Here is a 20,135-nt window from a genome sequence, read left to right on the forward strand (position 1 = left end):
GCAACCAATGTTCTTATAACACTCTCTGCTTGAGGGAATGTCTCATGCCCTAGCCTTTCCCCTGGCAAAACTCAAAATGACCCAAAACCAAAAAAAACCGACCAAAATCCACAAAACAAAAAAACCCCACAAAAAATAAACCACCACAAACCCGAAACAAAACCAACAAAACACATTCTTCTGACAAGGCAAGTAGTTATAACTCCTGTTGTAACACACATCCTTTTGGTTTACAATTGTGAAACTGGGAAAACCCAAATTGCTTTACTCAGTGTTAATGTTGCTTTTACTTTACTTTTTCTCAGTTTGTATTTATAGAAGGAGATTTTTACGTCCCTGCAAGAGAGAGTCTCTTACTTCTCAGGGAAGAGAGTCAGGGAAACAAAATCAAATCTAATGCTATAGTGACAATAGTGGCCACTAGGGACCAAGCCTGCAACTGAAGCCAGTAGAGCTTAAAAGCACTCTTCAGTGAGCCAAATGGGATGGAGCCAACTGGAAGAACGGGAGGTTTAATTATGAATGGAGAATTTTCAGCCTCAATTTCACATTAATCAGAGGGCACAAAAAGAGCCGATTCTGACTACGTCCTACTAGCTAGAGCTTTCCCATGTCTGAGTAAGTCCCAAATTCACTTGAAGCCATAGAACTCTTTAAACAGGGGCTAGTAAGGGGAGATGACCCACATTCCTACAAGTATTTAAAAGTCTGTCCCTGCTAAAATCAATGAGATGGAGACATGTCAAATGCTTTTGTGAGTCCAGACCAAATGTCTGTAGTTCGCAGCCAGCTGGCCATAATTGGGTCTTTGGGGAATATTTCCAGCTGATGGGATTTAGGGCAGTCCCATTCACTCCCTGATGCTGTCCTCTCTTTTTACTCAGTTGTGATATTGATGAGAGGGATTCCAGCCCCAAGTGTATTTATCAACAGTGAAATGTATTTTGTGTTGGTCATATTGATTTGAATATCTCTGGATGTACAAATATTATCTGAGAATATGTATCAAAAGAGGCATCCTTATTGAGTGTGTCAGTTATCCTGAGTCTCCCATGCAGAGGTAAACTGCTCATATGGAAGGGAAAATAGAATGAATCTTCTAATTGATACCTTCTGTTGACTAAAGAACGCTCTCTATCATATATTAATTGCAATATGGTGTCTTCATTAGGCAAATGGATTGGGAAATGTGGTGTTTTGGTGGTTTTAAAAAGCAATCTACTAAAAGCTGTACCCCTCCCCAGAAAAACCTTTTAATGTATTACATTTCAAGAAGACTTTTAAAAGCTAAAAAATGTATCCATTTACCCAAAAATCTTAGCTATTCTCTTAGAAACAATAATTAGTGTCTTCAGAAAATGTTTTTGACAAGAATAACTTTTCTTCCATGTACTGGAGAGGAAAATAAAACCATAATGAATCTTTATAGTTAATGGGATGCATGTTAATGGGATACCTTTTCTTATCCATATGTTTTGTGTGTCTTCTTCAAACACTATTTCTAAACCTTTTTTTCTGTGTACCGCGTTCTCACTAGTAACCATGTATTTTTGCTTCAGTTTTTGTAAGAGTAGGATATGTCATGGGATTGTAGCCAAGTCCTTAGCTTGTGGTTCTGATTTTATCTGTTTTTGAAGCAAACAGTAATTCTGCGTGGACATAAACGTAATTTTATTTTTAATATTGCAATAGTATAAACACCTTTCCTCTTTAATGCTTTCTGGTGAAGGATGGATTTCTGTAAGTTTATGTAGTTTCCTAATACGCTTCATATTGTTGAGATTTGAAGTCTTTTGTTTTTTCCTGACTGGCAAAGGAAAACTGAAGAAATAGAGGAACCCTAATGTTCCTTGAATTTGGTGTCTGTGTAGGAAAATAGTTTCCTCCAGAAAGAAATACATATGAAAGAATATGGAAGCTTCACTACTGCTTGAAAATGTCATATTTATAAAGAAGAATTCTAGGCCTCATCTGGAGTACTGCGTCCAGTTCTGGACTCCTCAGCTCAAGAGACAGGGAACTTCTAGAGAGGGTCCAGCACAGGGCCACTAAGATGATCAAGGAACTGGAACATCTTCCTTATGAGGAAAGGCTGCAGGAACTGGGGCTGTTTAGCCTAGAGAAGAGGAGACTGAGATGGGACCTCATTAATACATACAGGTATTTGAAAGGTAGATGTCAAGAGCATGGGACAACATTTTGTTCTATAGTGTCTAGTGACAGTACAACGAGTAATGGACAAAAGCTGGAACACAAAACATTTCACATAAACTTAAAGAAAAACTTCTTTCCTGTTCAGGTGAGAGCACAGGCTGCCCAGGGAGGTTGTGGAGTCTCCTTCTCTGGAGGTTTTCCAAACCTGCCTGGATGTGTTGTTGTGTGACCTCTGATGTAGGTAGACCTGATTTAGCAGGGGGATTGGACTGGATGATCTTTAGAGGTCCCTTCCAGCCCCTACCATTCTGTGATCCTGTGAGAATTATAAAAGAATTAGAAATAAAAAATACAGTTCTATGTAACTTCGCCTACTAGAAGTTAATACCACTAGAAGAAATTGTTGGTAACTAGTCATTTTGAAATTCTGTTCATAGGTTCATTGATGGAAGTCTAGTTTTTTTAAGAGGTTACAGTGGTCTTGACTAGTGTGAAAAGTCCTATACAGTAGGTGGAAATAATTTACAGTGCTATTTTTTTGTAGTCATGGCCATAAGTGAAACAAACCCCATGCATTCTCACAATATAGTAACGTACCCAGGTCTGAATGCTTTAAGCATGTTGGCAGTAAAAACATCCCTCTCCTCTGGTGTTGCCTTGTAGCACCTAACATATTTTAGGTGTAAATAATTTGGTTTATCAAAAATGTAGCCAGGGCCATGCAACCTGCTGCTGTTAAAAAAAAAAAAAAGGCCAAACATTGTGAAAGGTACTGTTTTTAAATAGACCTATCCCTGGAGTTTCACAAGGTACTGAATTTCCACAGAACATTTTAGCTGAAATGAGTGTGGAATGTGCAAGGAAGTAAGAGGACATGTTCAGACGGGAGCAGATGCCAAAGCTATTAACGCTGGCAAAGCTTTAGGTCTGCTGTCAAGCTTTGCTTTGTCATATATTTTACTTTTGTTTCTAGAAGCTGATGTGTTCTGTCAGCCCTTGGCCTGGGTGGCATTTAGAACTGTAGCTTTAAAGTGCTTCTGCAAAAAGATTTACCTTAAACTTGTCTTTAGTAATGTAAAGGAAAGCCGTTATAAAATTATTCTATTTTAACAGTTTTAGGTTCTTATTTTCTCTAATGTTTTTAAAGGTTTCTGAAAAGACTTTGATGTTTTCATGGACTTAAGGCATGAGTGTTTTAAAATATTTCCTTAACAACTGAAGTTTTTTTTTTCTTGGAATCAAGTTATTCAATTACAAATTATTCAAGTTAAAGTTCGAGTCTTGCTTTTGAATGTGTGTTTTGTTGTGCTGCTTTATGTGTGCACTTTTAAATAGAGCATAAAACTCAAACTTGGAAGGAATTCTCTTTAAGATAAGTAAATTGACATTTACTGTATATCAGGTCCTTGTAATTACTCATTTTAACATTTCTCACATGTTGTTTGCATTTTTTGGATCAGTTTGACACTCTTGCTATAGCTCTAATATCAAGCTATAAATTTTTCTTCAACCTTTTCTGGATTAGAACTATTTTTAATGAGATTGATCAATCAGCATGTCTCCTTTGGTAGTGAACTGTCAGAAAATGCTGGAGGCATTTTCAGAGGTAATATGATATCTTTTGTGCTATGTACAGTAATCCTTCTTGATGGTAACCTCACTACTAATGACTGAAAGAATGTTAGCTCTGACAGTCCTTGGGTGAGTTAGGTCTGTATACCACTTGCTTATAGTGTTAGTTACTCTGTCTTCATAATAAACTTATTGTGAGGTGGTAAAGTTGTGTTAATATGAAAAACGTTAGAAGGAAAAGTTCATTGCAATGTGTCTGCATGTAAATATTTTTTCCTTTAAATCCTACTCTTAGATTGTTACACTAAGAAGAAATACAATCTACAATTGTCTGTAATCTTTGTTAGCACTCCGAGAAAAGGGATTTGATCTGTGTAGAGCAAACTGCTATTTAGCAAATTCCATTTTTTGCGTTTCGTAGAATGGTAAGGGTTAGAAGGGATCTTTCAAGATCCAAACCCCCTGCAGGAGCAGGTTCACCTAGATCAGGTCACACAGGAATGTGTACAGGTGGGTCCTGAAGACCTCCGAGGAAGGAGACTCCACACCCTCCCTGGGCAGCCTGTGCCAGGGCTTCCTCACCTGAACAGGAAACTAGTTTTTTCTTATATTTAAATGGAACTACTTGTGTTCCAGCTTCATCCGTTGCTAGATACAATAGAAAAAGGGATGCCCCAACCTCCTGAAATTCACTGTTTAGATATTTGTAAATATTAACGAGATCATCCCCTCAGTCTTCTCTTTTCTAGACTAAACAGCCCCAGGTCCTGCAGCCTTTCCTCATAAGGAAGATGCTCCAATCCCCTGATCATCTTGGTGGCCCTGCACTGGACTCCCTCCAGAAGTTCTCTGTCCTCCTTGAGCTGAGGAGCCCAGAACTGGACACAGGACTCCAGATGAGGCCTCACCAGGGCAGAGTAGAGGGGGAGCAGAACCTCCCTTGACCTGCTGGCCACACTCTTCTTGATGCATCCCAGGCTGCCATTGGCCGCCTTGGCCACGAGTGAACATTGCTTGCTCATGTTTAGTTTATAATCAGCCGGGACTCTGAGGTGTCTGTCTGCAGAGCTGCTCTCCAACAGGTCAATCCCCAGCCTGTACTGGTGCATGAGGTTGTTCTTTCCCAGATATAGGACTCTGCACTTGTCCTTGTTGGACCTCATGAGGTTCCTCTCTGCCCAACTCTCAAGCCGGTCGAGATCCCGCTGAATTTATTGTTCTTCTACGTGCTCTTATCCTTTCTTTTTCATTTATTTAAGTTTTTAAAGTTAATGAAACATGCTGGATTGAGGGGACTGGGACCTGATGTTTCCACTCTGTGGAAGGTACAGGGGGAAGAGGTTCCACGTGAGACATTTTTTTATTAATAATACTTGGATTGTTAGGAGAAATGGAAGAACAGTAACAATATTTTTCTGACCATATGTTCCTCTTCCACTTCTTTTTCTTTTTAAATGTAAGAAGAAATGAGAGTTGCCTAAATATGAAGTTAACAAATAACAAAACTGAAGGAAGTATCTTTTCTGCATTATATAAGGAACTTAAGACATTTATGCCCAGAATTTTCTTTCCAGAGTAAGAGTTCAGATTAAGGCTTTAAAAAAGTGTTTGGTGCCTGAACCTTTACAAACATACTTTGTTTAGAATGACTCAGTTACATGTGTTAAAAAAGCTATAGATAAATATACTTGAGGTTGGAATGTTCCATGTGAAACTTACTGTTCTAAGTTGTGTTCTGTTTTCCTCTGGTACACTTGAGGAAAATTGACTTAATGATAAGAGGAAAAAAATGAGTACTGTTTGATTTATGCTTCTAAAGATAGAAACCAATATGTAATAATTCCTCCTTAGTGGCATGGGTTCAGCTCCACTTGGAATCTTACCTTTATTTCTTTGCCACAAAGATATTGATCCACCCGGAAGAAATTGAGAGAACAATAAAAAAAATGGTTAGAACTTGAATAGATTGATTTATGAAGAAAGCTTAGAAGAACTGGAAATATATAGTTTGCCTCACAGATAACTGTGATTATGGAAGAGGAAAATAATACATTTCATATGAATGGTATCTTACGGTGAAAATACTAGATGAAGCGTCACAGAGAAAGTGACAGAAACTTATAACCAGAGTTAGAAAAAGTGAAATTGGGAATTCTGCATTCACAAGAAAGGTAGTCTGGAATAAACCCAAGTCTCTTTCCTCCATTACACTTAAAATTCTTCACTTTAGGCTTTTAAAAATACTTCTAAAGATGTATTTCCTATTGTTTCATGCTTACAGTTCCTAATACAGAAGTTTCTAGACTGTAGTTTGTGTATTGGATGTGACACAGGGACTGTTTTGAAGGGGGAAGGTGATATAACTGCGCCTGCTGTGAATGAGCCCAAGGGAAGCATGCTGGCACTAGTAGGATGGTGTGCTGGTGAAGATTGCCTTCTCAGTGGATACAAGGGATAGACATATAATGAGAAATGAAGAGCCAAGAACTATTAATGATTTACAAGTCAAAGAAACACCTGAGAAACATCTGGTAGTAAGCCCTTACACTCAGTAAAAGGTGTTGGTATCATTAGCTCATCTGAAGTGCATCTCTGCCAGTGCACGGAGTATGAGCAACAAATGGGGAGCTTGAAGCCATGATGCAACAGGAAAACCATGGCACAGTGGCTATCACAGAAACATGGTGGGATACCTCACACAACTGGAGTGTCACAGTGGATGGCTACAAGCTCTTCAGGAGGGATAGACAGGGAAGGAGAGTTGGTGGGATGACTGTGTATGTTAGGAACTGTTATGACTGTTCAGAACCTAAGTATAGTGATGATGAGGTTGAGTGTTTGGATTAGGTTAAGAGGCAAGGCCAATAAAGCTGATATTGCTGTGGGAGTCTGCTGAAGACCTCCCAGTCAGAGTAGTGAAGGAGATTAAACGTTCTATAAGCATTTGGGAGAAATCTCATGGTCACTTGCCATTGGTGGGGACTTCAACTTCCCAGATATCTGCTGGAAATGCAGCACAGCAGAGAGGGAACAAGCCAGGAGGTTCTTGGAATGTGTGGAGGATAACTTCCTCACACAGCTGGTAAGTGAACTGACCAGGGAGGGTGTCCTGCTTGACCTCTTGTTTGTGAACAGAGAAGGTCTGGAGGATGTGGTAGTTGGATGTCATCTGGGGAACAATGATCGTGAAATTGTTAAGTTCTCTATTCATAGAGATGTTAGGAGGCAGGGCAGCAAATCTGACACTCTGGACTTCCAAAGGGCAGACTTTGACTTGTTCAGGAGGTTACTTGATAGAATCCCTTGGGAGTCAGTTTTGAAGGGTATAAGAGTCCAGGTAGCCTGGGTACTTTTTAAGAAGGAAATCTTAAAGGCCCAGGAACAGGCCATCCCCACGTGCCGTAAGATGAGCGGGAGGCAAAGAAGACTGGCCTGGCTGAGTAGAGAGATTTGACTTAAAATTGAGGGAAAAAAAGAGAGTTTATGGCCTCTGGAAGAAGGGGCAGACCACTCATACTGAGTACAAGAATGTTGTTATGTGGGGAGATAATTAGAAAGTCAAAAGCCCAGCTAGAAGTCAAACTGGCTTTAGAGGTACAGGGTAATAAGGAAAGTTTCTATAAATACATTAACAAAAAAAGAAAGACCAGGGAAAGCCTCTATCCCCTATTAGATCCAGAAGGCAATTTTTAATGAAAAGTGAGGATAAGACTGAGGTGCTTAATGCCTTCTTTGCCTCAGTCTTCAGTAATAGCAGCATTTCCACTGGGAAAAGTCAGCCCCTCAAGCCAAGAGACGGGGGCAAGGAGCAAAATGTCCTCCTTACAATTCAGGAGGGGATGGTCAGTGACCTTCTCCTCCACACTGATATGTACAAATCTATGGGGTCGGATGGGGTACATCCTAGAGTACTAAGGGAATTAGCAGGGGTGCTCACCAAGCCACTGTTGATCATTTATCAGCAGTCCTGGTTGACTAGGGAGATCCCATCTGATTGGAAATCAGCCACTGTAACACCCATATATAAGAAGGGATGAAAGGATGATCTGGAAAATTACAGGCCTGTCAATTTGAGTTCAGTGCCTGGGAATCTGATGGAACAGATTGTCCAAAGTTCTATTATGCAGCACATGCAGGACAACCAAGTGATCAGGCCCAGTCAGCATGGGTTTATGAGGGACAGGTCCTGTTTAACAAACCTGATCTCCTTCTATGACAGGGTCACCTGCTTGTTGGATGAAGGAAAGGCTGTGGGTGATGTCTATCTTGGCTTTAGTAAAGCATTTGACACTTTCCCACCACGTTCTCTTAGGGAAATTGACTGTTCTTGGCTTGGATGGGCATACACTGTCCTGGGTGAAAAACCGGTTAGATGGTTGCATCCAAAGTCGTGGTCAATGGAGTTAAATCCAGTTGGCAACTGGTCACAGGTGGTGTCCCCCAGGGCTCAGTACTAGGGCCACTCCTGTTTAACATCTTTATTAATGATCTGTATGAGGGGATAGAGTGCACCCTTAGTAAGTTTGCAGATGACACCAAGCTGGGTGGAAGTGTCGATCTGCTTAAGAGTAGGGAAGCTTTACAGAGAGATCTAGAGAGGCTGGATGGCTGGGCCAAGGCCAGCTCCATGAGTTTCAATAAGGCCAAGTGCTGGGTCCTGCGTTTAGGCCACAACAACCCCTAGAAGCGCTACAGGCTTGGGGAGGAGTGGCTGGAAAGCTGCCAGGCACAGAGGGACCTGGGAGCGTTAGTTGACAGCAGCTGAACATGAGCCAGCAGTGTGCCCAGGTGACCAAGAAGGCTGATGGCATCCTGGCCTGTATAAGGAACAGTGTTGTCAGCACGAGGAGGGAGGTGATCATTCTCCTGTACTCAGCTTTGTTGAGGCCGCACCTTGAATATTGTGTCTAGTTTTGGACCCTTCTCTACAAGAAGGACATGGAGGTGCTGGAGAGGATACATCGGCAGGCTACCAAGCTAGGAAAGGATTTTAAGCACTTTTTGATGTGAGGAATGGTTGAGGGATCTGGGGCTGTTCAGCCTGGAGAAAAGAAAGGTCAGGGCAGACCTTATCACTCTCTACAACTACCTGAAAGGAAATTTGTAGCGAGGTGGAGGTCAGTCTGTTCTCCCTCGTAACAAGCAATAGAACAAGTGGAAATGGCCTCAAGTTGCTCCAGGGGAGGTTCAGGCTGGACATGATGAGGAATTTCTTTACTGTAAGGGTTGTCAGGCAGTGGAATGGGCTGCCCAGGGAGATGGGGGAGTCACCTTTTTTTGAGGTGTTTAAGAGAGGATTGGATGTTGTACTTAGGGAAATGACCCAGTGCTTGATAGGGCTGGGACAAAGGCTAGACTCGATCATCTTAAAGGTCTCTTCCAGACAAAATGATTCTATGTTATAATACCCACTTGCTCCCTGCTGTGTTGTTTGGCCTTGTTCCACTAAAGCTCACATCACTTGGAAAACTCTTCAGAAGTGTTAGATCCAATGGTACTTGCCATTAAAAAAGAAAAAAAATTTCAGCAGGCAATATGTCATGGTTTAGGCCCATCCAGGAACAAAGGACCACAACCAGCCATAAGTACCAAGAGCCTTTGGAACCCCTTAAGAACAGAGAAGGCTAAGTAGCCACTCATGGTTCCAGGCAAAACAGACAAGACTATATGTGGCATAATTAAAGTGGCCTAGAAATTAAAGCTTTGATTAAAAATTGGCATTGCTCACCAATTAAGGAAAGGTATAAAATCAAGAAGGCTTACAGGATGGATACAACTTGCTGCTGGTATGTGAGGAATCCACAAGAGAGCAATTCCCTGCAAATACCATGGAGTGTGGAGCAGAGTAGAGGCTCTGCGGTCAGACTCTGTGACGATACACAGGAATGAGATGGTACTCTAGAACTGATAAGCAGCACTTTTGGTACCGTGAGCCAGTGGTCCGTCAAATCTTGACAAAATCCTGTCCTTAGTGTGAACTTTGCTCATTTTAGTGTCATTTTAATACCAAAACACACCTCCATCCCAAAGGCTACTTGCCTCCAAGCTGCCACCACTCTTCCTTGAGTCTGTGCCCTGAATTGTTTGTAAGCTCTACCTTTAAATGTGAGACGAGAGGATTTTACACCAATTGTAATAAAGGTATTAATGACCAGCATCACTCAAACTCCACCTTGAAGGTGAAAAAATGTATAAAAGGGTTAAAGAAAAGCAGGGTGTTGGGGGAAGACACCATCACAAACAAGTCAGGGAAGCTCCCTGGCAGACTGAGCCTCTCTTCCTCCCCTCCTTTGGACACCTTGGGTAAGAATTAAACTGAGTAATTACTCTTTAACTTTTTGTAGCCAGGCTGTACTTTGTAACTTCATGTGCTGTATTGCTTATATATCTATTTTTGCACATGCTTTCTTCTGCAGACAGTCACTATCACTAGCAATCCATAAGAACCTGTAGATCTGTTACATGAATAAAACTGCGGTGTTTAAGTAGCCTGTCGTCATAGTCTCTCACTGAACGTGGCCAAAGCCTGGAGTGTGGCTGTGCTAGTTCATGAGCATGACTGGACTGAAGGTGCGGTCCACTATCAGTGCATCTGGAGTCATGATAGTTCACAGGAGGTGTACGTGGCTGGACTGGTCGTGGCAAATTGGGCATCACTCAGAATTTAAACCTAGCCACACCTAACCTCCCACCTTGGTGGGAAGAGTTAGAATGCATGGGGATTTATGTTCTGCCAAACCATTCTGTACCCTTTTAATGCGACACTACTTAGTTTAGGGAAGAAAACAGAAATTCATTTTATCTACCACCAACCAAAACCATAAAACCTTGAAACATAACAAACAGAAAACAACAAAGTGAGACGATCATGAAGAGAACAACCAGCCCTGTCAGACTACCTTCTCCCCACCCCTCCTCTCTTCCTGGGCTCAGGGCCCTGATCTTGGATGTCTTTGTCTCCTTCCCCCCATGAACGACTCAGGGGGACAGGGAATGGAGATTTCAGTCAATCCTTCCTCATGGCTTCTGCTGCTTGTCAGTTGAGGCAGACAAACTCCTTGCCAGTCCTCCCTGCTCCAGTGCAGGATCCCTTACGTACCAGGCAGCCCTGCATGGGCTACTTCAATGTGCATTCATCCTGATGTGCAGCTTCTCTCTGCCTCTTGTGTGGGTCTGCTCTGCGGCTTGCAGGCTCTCCATCACAATCTGTGCCATGGCTGTCTCCTCACACAGGTTCCTGCCTGTCTGGGCTCACTCACCTGGAGCTGCTGGTGGCTCTCAGCCCTGCCACTGCCCTCCATGGGTTGCAGGGGCACAGCCTGCATTCTCACCATGGGTTGCAGTGGTCCAGCACTCCTCTTTCCTTCCTCCTTCTCTGACTGTGGAGTCTGCGTGGTCATCTCCATTTTCTACCACTCTTCCACCTCCACTTCCATCTGCAGATTTCTCATCTTAAATAGTAATGGCAGAGATGCCAGCTTGCCCCAGCCAGGTTGGAGGCATGTCCACTTCAGAGCCAGGGGATGTCTCAAGTACTGGGACCAGCACTGCAGCTCCCTCCCCGTGTTACCAAGCAAAAAGTGGCTCCACACAAACCTGTGACACAGTAGTACTGTCACTTGCACACGCTCAAGTTCACCGGGGGTTGAGAAGCCCACAGCAAAGTTTATGGACTCCATCAAGAAGTTAGTAATGACAGTAGAAGTCATACGGTGCTCTGTTTGACAACCTGCATTTTAGTGTAAATTGGAAATGTTTTAAGGTCCACTCTGTTTATCTCTGTGTTCAGAAGTTAAATACTTAAGTAGTGAAAAGACTTTTTTTTTTCCTTGGCTTAGATTTAGAAAACAAAATGTATTGAAGTACTGCAGGCACCAGTATCCAAAGCTATTCTGGAAGAGACTCATTAAAGTAATCAGGAGGGCTGGCAAACAAAGAACTTCAATGTTTAGCTATAAGCTCTTAAACTACTTGAAAGTCTTTCCCCTTCGCAAATGTTGGCTTGCTGATTGCCTTTACCATCACTTTTGGCAGCTATGTGTTTGTTTAGTTTTATGTTCTCACTCCTGCCATTTCTTCTCTGAGCCTTCTCCAACTTCAGATGTTTTAATTTATTGCCCTCTCTCTGTCATCTTATCGTGTTGGAAGCTGTCAGGGGAAAATTGTGAGTCTGCCAAGGGAGAAGTGGAAACCAGGTCAACTATCTTTTTCCCTTTCTTTTTTCCAAAACACATGGAACTTGCTGGTGTTCCTCTGACATAGGATGACTTTAATTTCTGTGAAGCTTTTCTGCACCTTTGTGCATATTTGTTTTTAAAAAATATTTTAAAACAAAATACTCAAAATGTAGAGTCAGTTGTGTACATTTTAGCTCGCTGTATACAGAAGAGAAGCTACAGCATATTAATACTTTCCTGCTTGCTAAAAATGGATCTATATTTTTAGGTAGTTCAGCGTAAGCTTCTCAAGAAAGAGCAGAAAAACACATACGATCTTTCACCTGTATATTGCTTGCTGATTTATAGATATGAGCAAGTACGATTCATCTAACCAGGTTAATAACGACAAGTTCATGCATTATGTATGTTTACATTTGTTGCAAATAAAATGAGAGCATCGGGACTACAATAGACTGACAGTAATATACAGGTGATAGCATACAGAAGGAATTAATTTGACTAGGCAAACATTCCTCAAACTTTTAAAAAGAATGTTGTGGTTTTTTTCTCCTGTCCTTTTTTTAAACTTGCTTTGGACTTTGTGCCCCATGACTTGAAGTTCTAGGAAACATCCAGAACTGTTTTGGAGGTTGATTGACATTTATATGCATATGTCTGAAATAATACTTCAGGATGTGCCATTTTTTTCTTTTCTGACTTGAGGAAAAACAGTTGTTTTAGTTTTCTGGTGAGAAGTGCTTTATTATTGCATTGTGTGTATTTATCTGGATTTGAACCGAATTAAACAGAGGATATGAAAGTATTGATCTTTAGATTAGACATTTTACTACATCATACTAATAGAACAGAATAATAAAGTAGGAAACATTGTATAGGATTGTATCTTAGGTGAGACTACTTTTGCCTCTCACCTGAATAGCCATTCTGGCTGGATGTCCGTAGGTATATGTGTTCCACCTGTCATATGCTGTAAGTTCTTTATTTTTAACCTAAGCTTTGTGATATTTAAACTTATTCTCCTATACCTACAACATATTACTTAACTAACTTTCAGCATGATTTGAGTCCCTGATAGTGTCTTTTCTTCTCTGGATGAGTTACACTAAAAGGGACTTAGACCTTCCTGTTACTGTTCCTGAAGAAACGGGAGCATTTGTTGCTACGTGATGCAAAATTCTCTCTGTACTTTGAATATTTGAAATCTGTCTTCATTTATGCACTCAGCATTTCTTGAGAAAAATCACACTTTAAAAGAATCCCTAACAATAACATAAAAAAACGCATCCAAGGCAACCTTCACCAGACTGCTGCATAAGTTATTCTGATTTTTTTCCATCAGGTGGTTCTAAAATACTATGATTTTTATTCTTCTGTGCAATCCATTTGAATTGTTACAGTTTAAACTCTGCCTAGACATCATGGTCCACACCTTGAACATTTTCCCTGTTCCGTAAAGGATTGACCAAGAAATCTTTCATTTCCTGGTGTATGCTACTTACTATCTTATTCCTAGTGTCTTTCTTCATTCTTTTTCCTTGTCGAAATATTATCATACAGATACTTAGCTAAAACCATGGTTATTTTACTGTTGTCTTAATTTGAAATTATTTTTTTTTTCTTCTTGAATTACTCGTTGGACCTGCTTCTGCAGGGGGATTGGACTAGATGATCTCTAAAGGTCCCTTCCAACCCCTACCATTCTATGATTCTCTTGAATTACTTTCATACTCAAGACCTCATAAAATTGTTATTTCGAAGTTTGTGTGCCATAAATAAGGCAGGTGTACTAAAAAATACATGGAAAATACTTGAATAGTGGCTTTTTTACAGGCCAGCATTCTTTGTCTTTATTACATCTGTCAGAGTTATGTGACAGAATTTCTATTGTATTTATGAGAATAGCAGATATATTTTTTGGAATGGGTGCCAAGAGGCTGGAAAATTAAGATTAATTTAAAATCTACTGATTAACTGAAATTATGTAAGTGCTGAAAGAGTTGAATGATTGTTTTCATAGAATTTAAACTATGAAACTGAGCATTGTGAAAATTAGGGATTTTATTTTGCAGTCACTGTTAGATGATATCTTTATTATCCACAGTAATTCTGCAGGTTTCCTGCTGGCTTGGGTTTTAGTGTTTCCAGGGCAAGTTTAATTAACTGATGCTGCCTCCATCTTTGATCACTGACTGTACTGATAAACATATTCATAAAGCAGGGTTAGGAAGACAATATGTAAGATTTCCTTGTGAAATTTGCTGAAATGTGTTGATTGAGACAGTATAGGTTCTATGTTAAAACATATTAAATGTTTTTATACATTAATATTAATTTAATATATTAAATGTGTCATTTCCTTGTTACAGATTCAGAATATGAACAACATAATCACTTTTCCATTGGACAGTTTGCTGAAGGGAGACCTGAAAGGAGTGAAAGGGGTATGTTGATCTTATTTATATATAAAAATAATTGTTAGTACAATAAGCACGTTTAGCTAGTGTATCAGTCTTACTTGATGAAAAGCATGGAATGCTGGAGTAATGTCTTAGCTTAATAAGACTTGTAATTTTGCATAGAGCATGCCCTTCATTATGTATACAAAACAACATTTAGAAGCTTTAAAAGCAGCCCTGAGATATGGAAGGTGAGTGGGGAAAGAGATGTAAGAATTTAGATATTTAGTTTAGGAGGGACTAGTACTTTATTTTAAAAGAGTATTATCAATATATTTAGTTAGCATTCTAAACCTACCTGGCACTATATGAATTATTAAGAAAAACATGTTAGACTGCATGAATGTAAGTTTTTTCTTAAGAAAACTGAAATATGTTTGTACCCTGAGGAAATTTTCTACTTGAAATAGAAATAGTAACTTAGGACTCAAATGATGATATGTTTGTAATAAATTTCAAACCCTATAGCCAACAAAATTATTTGGCTTATGCTTTGTTTACTACTGAGGAAACAGGAAGTGACTGGCAGCTATTGTTCTAGGACATCGAAGGAAGAAGAAAAGTGTACATAGACTAAAAATGGCCTCTGTAAATTACTAGAGGATAAATAAATTATTTAGTAAGATAAGCATATAATCTTTGGGTTGCTTGCTTACCATATTTCACACTTCTTCTTCTTGTCTTTTTTTTATATTTAGATAAATATAAATTAAATAATAGAAATATAAATTTATTACAATACAGTATTACCCTGTGTTCCCTACTTGAGAAAATAATCAAATGCTGCTTTAATTAATTTTATAATTATTGAAATAACTAGTTGACATATAAGAATTAGTTCCTAATCTGTAGTTGCAGCTTTTTCCAGAGTCTGACAGTTAACAGTATTTTTTTTGTAGTTGGCTGATCTCTTGAGCTCCAGCAGAATTTTAACTGCTGTATTTTTAGACATAGTAGAATCGTAGAATGGTAGGGGTTGGAAGGGACCTTTAGAGATCATCTAGTCCAACACCCCTGCAGAAGCAGGTTCACCTAGATCAGGTCACACAGGAACGCGTCCAGGCGGGTCTTGAAGACCTCCAAGGAAGGAGACTCCACACCCTCTCTGGGGCAGCCTGTGCCAGGGCTCTGTCACCCTCACAGTAAAATAGTTTTTTCTTGTATTTAAATGGAACTACTTGTGTTCCAGCTTAATCTCATTACCCCTTGTTCTGTTGCTAGATACAGTAGAAAAAAGGGATGCCACAACCTCCTGACCGACATAGTTTTACACCTTAAGATAATTTTATCAAAATTGGCTTCACAGAGGGAAAAAATAAAGGAATTTTGAACATGAGTAATTCAAAGTTCTCACAGAATTAGTTACGTTGATCAGTATGTCCCATACTGTTCCCATTAAGTCAGTGTGAAATTGATTTCTTTAACTTTAGTGGGATGAATCAAATCCTCAGCCAAGTCTATGCCACAGCCTCAAGACAGGCACTTCTTTCCAGAGGAGCCAGAGATGGAATGATGAGAAAATAGATGATTTGACTAATTACGTAATGTGCTTTGGAGGTGGTTCTACATAACCATTTAAGGAGTAGAATGGAACTGTAAAAAAGCATAGTTAAAAGTGTCCTAGAGATGCTTTTAAAACCACAGATGTTCTAATTCTGTGTGCAAGATTGTTTTTCCTCTGTGCAAAATTGCTTTTACACAATCTTCTGGTGAGCTATTCAAGAGAGTGGAGTCCCTTATTCTAGTAGCTGCTACAAATGGCCAAGGTCTGTCTTCATTGTTAGACCCACAGTATTTTTCATATAGATAACCAACTACTTTTTTCTTGACAGGACCTGAAAAAACCCTTTGATAAAGCTTGGAAGGACTATGAAACAAAAGTGTATGTATCTTTTAAACTTTTAAATAAAAGAGAAGTGTAACTGAAATCTGTAGGGGTCATTATTTATTAAAGTTGTACCCAGAAGTCCAACCTAGGAGGTTGAGCTTTTTTTTTCCTTAACATGTAGAGACTGTGTGAAAATACAAGTACATTGCAAATTCTGTAATGTGCAGCTTATCTCATGAGTAAATTGTGTGTTTGTATATGTGCCATGATAGTTAGTATCTGTGATGGATATCACTGCATAATGAAATTCTAAGTAACAAGCATAATCTCCCAGTTTTCCAGTGTGTGTTCTTCCACTTGAATTGAGAAATTTCTGCTTTAATTGGGAAAGTTTGGGGTTTCCTTAAAGGAAAAGGTAGCATCCCTATTACTACCCTGTAATCTGCTATATGCGAAAGTCCACTTCCTTGTCTGTTTGTCTTTACTTTTGGAAGATAGTACAATATAAACTAATTAATTAGCCACTTGATTTCCTTTTAAGCATGTGATGGTGGTGGTGTTCTCCTCATTAGTGAGTAATTCTCTATAATTAGCAAGTTTTTTTAGTTGAAATGCATAGAAGAAATTACACACTTTATATCAAGAGTATGCAGGTCAAGATTTAGTTCTGGATTTGTTAGCCTTGAATCCTTTAATGACTCTATAATGTTTCTGGCACTAGCACATGTTATGAGACATGATTCCAGATTGATCCAGTACCAGGAACTTTAGTAAATCATATTTAATTAGTGCAGTTTGTTTAAAGATACAGATGTTTTCTTCAGTTAATGTCAAAACTGGATGCTCTCAGCTGTTATATTGTGTACTAGAAGTAAAAGAACACCTATCTGAAACTTGTCAACTGTGTCTTATGTTGTGCGTCTAGCCTAGCTTAACATCAGCCACTTGTTTGAAGGTGCCTGGTACCCAATATAAACAGATACAAAATCGGTTTTGGTTACAGAATTTTATATTTGACTGAATGAATCAGGTGAATCAACAAAGCTCAGCACTTAAAATCAAGCAGAATTAGTTTTGTTACCTTGTAAATCTTCAAATGGTTTAGTGTCCTACATGAGGAAGAGTATCTTCCTCAGTTGGCCAGGTCAATTTTATCAGTACAGCTGATAGTCTCTGAAGCAGACTTTCATATTGGCTTCTATTCCTATTCCAATATTACCTGGATTGTGACTGTTGATTGAGTTTCATGTCACATCCAGCGTCTTCAATCTTCTAAGATAATGCTGCACGTATCAGGCCATTTCTGATGACACAGGTCCAGAAGAATTGCATATGATGACGCTGTCTAACATGAGTAGTTTGCGGATCTCTGGCTACCTAGATTGGTTGGGAATCTAGCACCATTTTTTTTCTATTACTTTAGTTGTATAAATCTATAATGATATTCTGGTGCCTGCTGACTTGGCCAATCTGAAGTCATGTTCAAATGGTCTTCAGAAATTATTCTTGTATGTGATTTACTCACAAAGGCAACAAGTTTAGCAAGTTAGCTAAATTTCATTATTCTTTTTGTGAATAACATTGGGAATGATCTAATTGTGCTTTCCAGACTCAGTTTGTGAGGATGACTGTTGATTTTTCAAACTGCCTAACTATAGCTGGATTTTCATAACACAACATTCTGAAATACTGAGGAAAACCTCCAGTCTGACAGTTTCAATCCTTGGAAGATTGTGATGGCTCTAGTATTTAGTGTTCTTAATGCAAGTAAACAGTCTCCCTTTGTGTCGTGCCAGTTACCAGGTGTTGAAGTAACAACATTTCTAATCATTGTCCACGGTAGCAGTGGATATCTGAAGATGGCACATAAAGAATGGTCCTGTAATTTAGTCTGCTGTTGTCTGCTGGTGCTTGATTGCTGGATCTGGAAACTTGTTTACTTGTACATAACTTATGCATAGTGACATCACACAAAGTTTATGTGCGGAATTTAAAATATGTTTGTATGCTGCTGGGACATGTACCAAGAACATTGTTACTACTGGACCAAGATCTCTGATGCTTTTATAATTTCCGATAGAATATTCACCTGGATTAGTACATTGCCATGATGTAAAGATTTGTACTTTGATCCTCAGTTTGGTCAGAGTCAGGTACCCTAGAAATATTTTCCTATGCTTTTTGATTTAGTTAAGTACTTGAAGTAAAAATATCCATAGAAAATGTCTTTGGATGTGTGTATTCGGTGTCCTCATTGTGTTTAAGGACAGTAGATACCTGAAAGCATTGATGTGAATCACTTTTCATTCAGGACTTGGAAATGTGATGTTGACATTATGTTTATATTCTGTCTGTGGGAATGAATCTAGTGTTGCTTGTATGATGTCATGTTTTTTTTTTTATTTTTTTCCCTTTTCACCAGCAATCCTTTAGAAAGTCTGCTTTTTATGACTTTGCTTTCAAATAAGACACACGACTTTTGATCTGAAACAGGTTCCTTTTTCCACTGTAAGGAGGTACCTCTTTCCAAGTTGCCTCTGAGTTTCTGCAAGATCTTTTAACAAATGAAGTACACTTCCTTGACAATGCTTATGTATAAGCCATTATGTGTCAAGTTTTTCAACATGTGAAAACTGAAGGTAGCACATGTTGATAGGGAAGTTCTTTCAGATCCATTACTACTTGCTGTGACATTTCCAGGGGGTGGGCTAGTACAATTGCTGTTTGCTAGCTTTTTACATAGTTCATGTCAAGATTCTAGAGTTTAAAGCTCTTAGTCTAACCTGTTGCAGTGGTTTTGCCTGAGCCAGGTTTTGGTAGCAGGGGGCTACAGAGGTGGCTTCTTTAAACAAAGATCTACCAGAAGCTTCCACTGTACCTCAGAGGGCCATTGCCAGTCAGTTCTAAGATGGACCCGCGGCTGACCTAGGCCTGACCAATTAGTGGCTGAGGTAACACCTCTGTGAATTTGAGAAGAAGTTGCTGCACAATTACTAAACTGCAGCAGCAACAAGGAGTGAGAATGTGAAAACATCTCTGCAGACACCAAGGTCAGTGGAGAAAGAGGGGGATGAGGGTGCTAGACCCTGGAAGAGAGACTCCTCTGTGACCTGTGGTGAAGAACATGGTGAGGCAGCTGTGCCCCTGCAGCCCATGGAGGCCACTGGGGAGCAGAGACCCACTCACAGCCTGTGGAGGACCCCTTGCTAGACTGGGTGGATGCCTGAAAGAGGCTGTCACTCCGTGGGCATCCCACCCTGGAGCAAATTCCTGGCAGGACCTGGTAGCCCTTGGGGAGAGATGAGCCCACGCCAGAGCAGGTTTACTGTCAGGACCTGTGAGGAACTCAGGCTGGAGCAGTCAGTATGTGAAGGACTGTTCTCCCAGTGGATGACCCACGCTGGGGCAGTTCGTGAGGAGCTGTATCCCATGGGAAGGATGCACGTTGGAGAAGTTCATGAGGGACTGTCTCCCGTGGGGAGGGACCCCACAGTGTAGCAGTGGGAAGTGTGAGGAGGTCTCCCCCTGAGAAGAAGGAACAGCAAAGGCCATCTGTAATGAACTAACAACAACCCCCATTCCCCATCCCCTGCATTGCTGGAGGGGAAGGAAGGAGAGTCCGGGGAAGAAGGAGGGGTAGCAGTGGTGGGGAGATGTTTTAAGATATTATTTTATTTCTCATTTCCCTGCTCTGTTTTGATTGTTCATTAATAAATCAAACCTTTTATCCCCACGTTGAGTCTATTTTGTCAGTGTCGCTAATTGCTGAGCGATCTCCCTGTCCTTGACTCCTGAACCTCTTGTTATATTTCTCTCTTTCCTGTTCAGTTTAGGAGAAGGAGTGATGACTTGGTGGGCACCTGGCCCCCAGCCAGGGCTAAACCACCACACCTGTTGGACTCCTTCAGTTTGATCAAGACCAAAGGATCATCTGCTTGAGGCTTT

General features: G+C 40.1%; 1 protein-coding gene across 3 annotated transcripts in view; it reads left to right on the forward strand.

The window, feature by feature from the left end:
• The window catches only part of ASAP2 (ArfGAP with SH3 domain, ankyrin repeat and PH domain 2), a 101,794-nt gene that overhangs the window by 25,734 nt on the left and 55,925 nt on the right, over window positions 1–20,135 (forward strand). For all 3 annotated transcript variants that reach the window (XM_061989886.1, XM_061989885.1, XM_061989888.1), the window contains exons 4-5: window positions 14,273–14,347; window positions 16,195–16,244. In XM_061989886.1, coding sequence (XP_061845870.1) covers window positions 14,273–14,347; window positions 16,195–16,244 — 125 coding nt within the window. The remainder of the gene's footprint in view (window positions 1–14,272; window positions 14,348–16,194; window positions 16,245–20,135) is intronic.

The sequence above is a fragment of the Colius striatus genome, chromosome 2 (assembly GCF_028858725.1).
Source record: "Colius striatus isolate bColStr4 chromosome 2, bColStr4.1.hap1, whole genome shotgun sequence".
NCBI classification, from domain to species: Eukaryota; Metazoa; Chordata; class Aves; order Coliiformes; family Coliidae; genus Colius; species Colius striatus.